General features: G+C 44.9%; 1 protein-coding gene across 7 annotated transcripts in view; it reads right to left on the bottom strand.

Moving 5' to 3' along the window:
* The window catches only part of RHBDL3 (rhomboid like 3), a 16,825-nt gene extending 15,508 nt beyond the window's left edge, over positions 1 to 1,317 (bottom strand). The window contains exons 1-2 of one of the 7 annotated variants that reach the window (XM_072414042.1): positions 893 to 1,317; positions 185 to 208 (exon numbers count right to left, since the gene is read on the bottom strand). In XM_072414042.1, the coding sequence (XP_072270143.1) occupies positions 185 to 208; positions 893 to 1,195 (327 nt within the window). In that variant the 5' untranslated portion in view covers positions 1,196 to 1,317. The other 6 variants (XM_072414040.1, XM_072414043.1, XM_072414041.1 and 3 more) reach the window with 6 other exon arrangements.
* Positions 1,318 to 3,387: the final 2,070 nt, after the last annotated feature.

The following is a 3,387-nucleotide window of genomic DNA, read 5'->3' as shown; positions in this document are numbered from 1 at the left end:
TACACTGTGCCGTACCTATACCCCCTCCATGTATACAATACACTGTATCGTACCTATACCCTCTCCATGTATACAATACACTGTGTCGTACCTATACCCCTTTCATGCCTCTGACACCCTGTAATACCCTGGCTTTATTCAATGAAGGAAGATGCTGAAACACAATGACACAGATGTTACTTACCTGATGGAAGAGACATTTCCAGTGCTGAGAGCAGAGGAGAGACACAGAGACATTGATCAGCCTTGCAATTCACCAGTAAAAAGATCAACGGAGTACACATCACAACCCCGGACTGACTGCGTGGAAGAGAATTCTCCCTGCACTGTGTCATGCTCTGCTTACCAACACTGATCAGTGTACTGTGTCCCCATAAAGAGCACTCTACACTTTCCCCCTACACTGATCCAAACATTGTCCACCCACACTGATCACTGTCACCCATCTGGTGACTGGTTCTGGAGGGGGCGGATTAAGCTAACTAGGTTTTTGCACAGGACTCAGAATAGAAAGTGGTGCAGGGAGCTGGAATGCTGTGCATTTGGGGCTCCCCAGTTCATATTTGCCCAGGGATGCATTTTGTCTAAAAACATCCCTGTACACTGATCTCATTCCTGCCCACCCACACTGATCCCATCACTGTCCACCCACACTGATCCCATCACTGTCCACCCACACTGATCCCATCACTGTCCACCCACACTGATCCAATTACTGCTTCCCTGCTGCTGTCCAGCATATCATACAGAAACACTGACAATAAACACTCTTGGTATTGCTATGACCTGATCTCTCCGTCTGCAGTGTTCATAATGAACACTGAGAAGGTAACCATTTCCTACCTTAAAGAGTAAGTCCCTTACAATCACAGATAACTTAATAACATATTACCTCTTCATTGGCTGGAACCTCCAGGGACTCTGGGACTTCAATCTGCTCCACCTGGGAACCACAGTCCACCTGCTGCTCCACCTGGGAACCACAGTCCACCTTCTGCTCCACTTGGGAACCACAGTCCACCTTCTGCTCCACTTGGGAACCACAGTCCACTTGCTGCTCCACCTGGCAACCACAGTCCACCTGCTGCTCCACCTGGGAACCACAGTCCACCTGCTGCACCACCTGGGAACCACAGTCCACCTGCTGCTCCACCTGGGAACCTCCATCCACCTGCTGCTCCTCCACCCTTGGCATCTCCTCCAAGGCTCACAGCCTGCTGGGGACCCCTCCAGAGTGATCCCTTCAGAGGATTCCTCATCACACACTGACATCATGTGTCCTCTATGCTTAGACAACAATGCCCCTCCTCTCCCTGCACCACTCCCACCAGAGAGACAGAAAACATTACCAACCCACCTCCCACATCATTATATTGGGCAGAGCAAATATCCTCCTCCCAACAGTATTATACCACACAGATTATAATCATCTCCTCTTCCAAATCATTATATCACACAGATTATAATCCTCTCGTCCCTCATATCATTATATCACACATATTATAATCATCTCCTCCAGCATATCATTATACCACACAAATTATTATCATTTCCTCCCCTGTATCATTATACCACACATAATATAATCATCTCCTCTCCCGTCCTATACCGCACAAACTAGAATCATCTTCTCCTCAATATCATTATAGTACTCATAACAGAAAAACTGATTTAGAAAAGTTTGTTGTGGTTTCTGATGATTATCAAAACTAATTTTTTGTTGACCTGTTTTATTATCATCTCCTCCATATCATTATACCACACAGATTATAATCATCCCCTCCTCCATATCATAACACCACAAAGATTATAATCATCTCCTCTTTGAAATCATGATACCACACAGAATATAATCATCTCCTCCTCCATATCATTATACCACACAGTTTATAACTATCTGCTTCTCCATATCATTTTACCGCACAGATTACAATCTTCCCCTCCTCCCGATCATTATACCGCACGGACTATAATCATCTCCTCCTCCATATCATTATACTGCACAGATTTTTATAATCTCCTCCTCCATATCATTATACCACACAGTTTATAACCATCCCCTCCTCCATATCATTATACCACACAGACTATAATCATCACCTCCTCCCGATCATTATACCGCACGGACTATATTCATCTCCTCCTCCATATCATTATAATCATCACCTCCTCCCGATCATTATACCGCACGGACTATATTCATCTCCTCCTCCATATCATTATACCACACAGACTATAATCATCTCCTCCTCCATATCATACTGCACAGATTATTATCATTAGGGATGAGTGAGAAGGCCTCTGACAGTCTCGCAAAAAATGTCCTCGGACTTCCGAAGGGTCCGCAAAGTTTCGGTAAATTGATTTCGCCAATTCCATTAAAGTCAATAGGCTGATTTTAAACTTTATTAGCAAAGCCCCTATACATGTTAGAACCACCACACTTGCCAGGTATGTGTAAGAGAACAGTAGCAACAAGGAACACATACAAAAGTTCCAAAAGACCTTGTGGTTTTCCAGAAAATGTCACACAAAGTGACAGCAGGCAAATAGGACTTTTGCGTGATGGACAGCGTACAGAAGGCAGCAAAAACATTAGGACATCGAGAAAGGGTGAACTCAATCCACTAGCAACAGTCTCTGCTGTCAAAACAACAGGAAAACGCATTGCTATTTATTGTACGCAGCCCCATTTATTTTAAATTGCTGCATAATTTTTTTACGCTATATAAATCCTGTTTAATAATAATAATAATAATAATAATAATTGCTAGCTGGCATCATGACCTGGATGACGTGTTAGGAATGCCACCCATAAAGTTGTGGAGGAGTAGCGCGGTGACATTAGGCAAAAGGATGGAGGACCAGAGACGGAGCGTGGGTCAGCGACAGCAGTAGCAGTGTGTGGCCCCTGGTCAGCTATCTGGACAGGGTGTTTGGTGATAGGCAGCCACAGACTCAGCACAGGAGCAGTGTTGGTTCACACAAGCATCTTGGTTGGCCAGTAAGTCCTTGTGTCAGTCAATCAGTGATATCTGCAGTGGGGATATGATAGTTGTTAGTAACCCACCTTTAGTTCATTTTCAAAAAGGTGAGGCGATTGACACTTTCCAGTGACAGACGTGATCGGTTGTCTGTTACCACTCCGCCAGCGGCACTGAAGGTTCTTTCGGACAGAACACTGGATGCCGGGCACAAAAGAAGCTTTATGGCATACCATGCCAACTGCGGGCAGATTTCAAGCCTGTTGACCCAAAAATTAATGGCGTCACTGCTGTCAGGACAGGCATCCTCCTCATAACTGCTGTCGTCAACACCACCACCACCAGCCAGAAAAGAGCCAACGTAATCACGCACCATGCGCTTAATCCGTTCTCGATGGTTATG

Source organism: Pyxicephalus adspersus, chromosome 6, assembly GCF_032062135.1.
Source record: "Pyxicephalus adspersus chromosome 6, UCB_Pads_2.0, whole genome shotgun sequence".
NCBI classification, from domain to species: Eukaryota; Metazoa; Chordata; class Amphibia; order Anura; family Pyxicephalidae; genus Pyxicephalus; species Pyxicephalus adspersus.
This window is presented reverse-complemented; position numbering and strand designations above follow the sequence as displayed.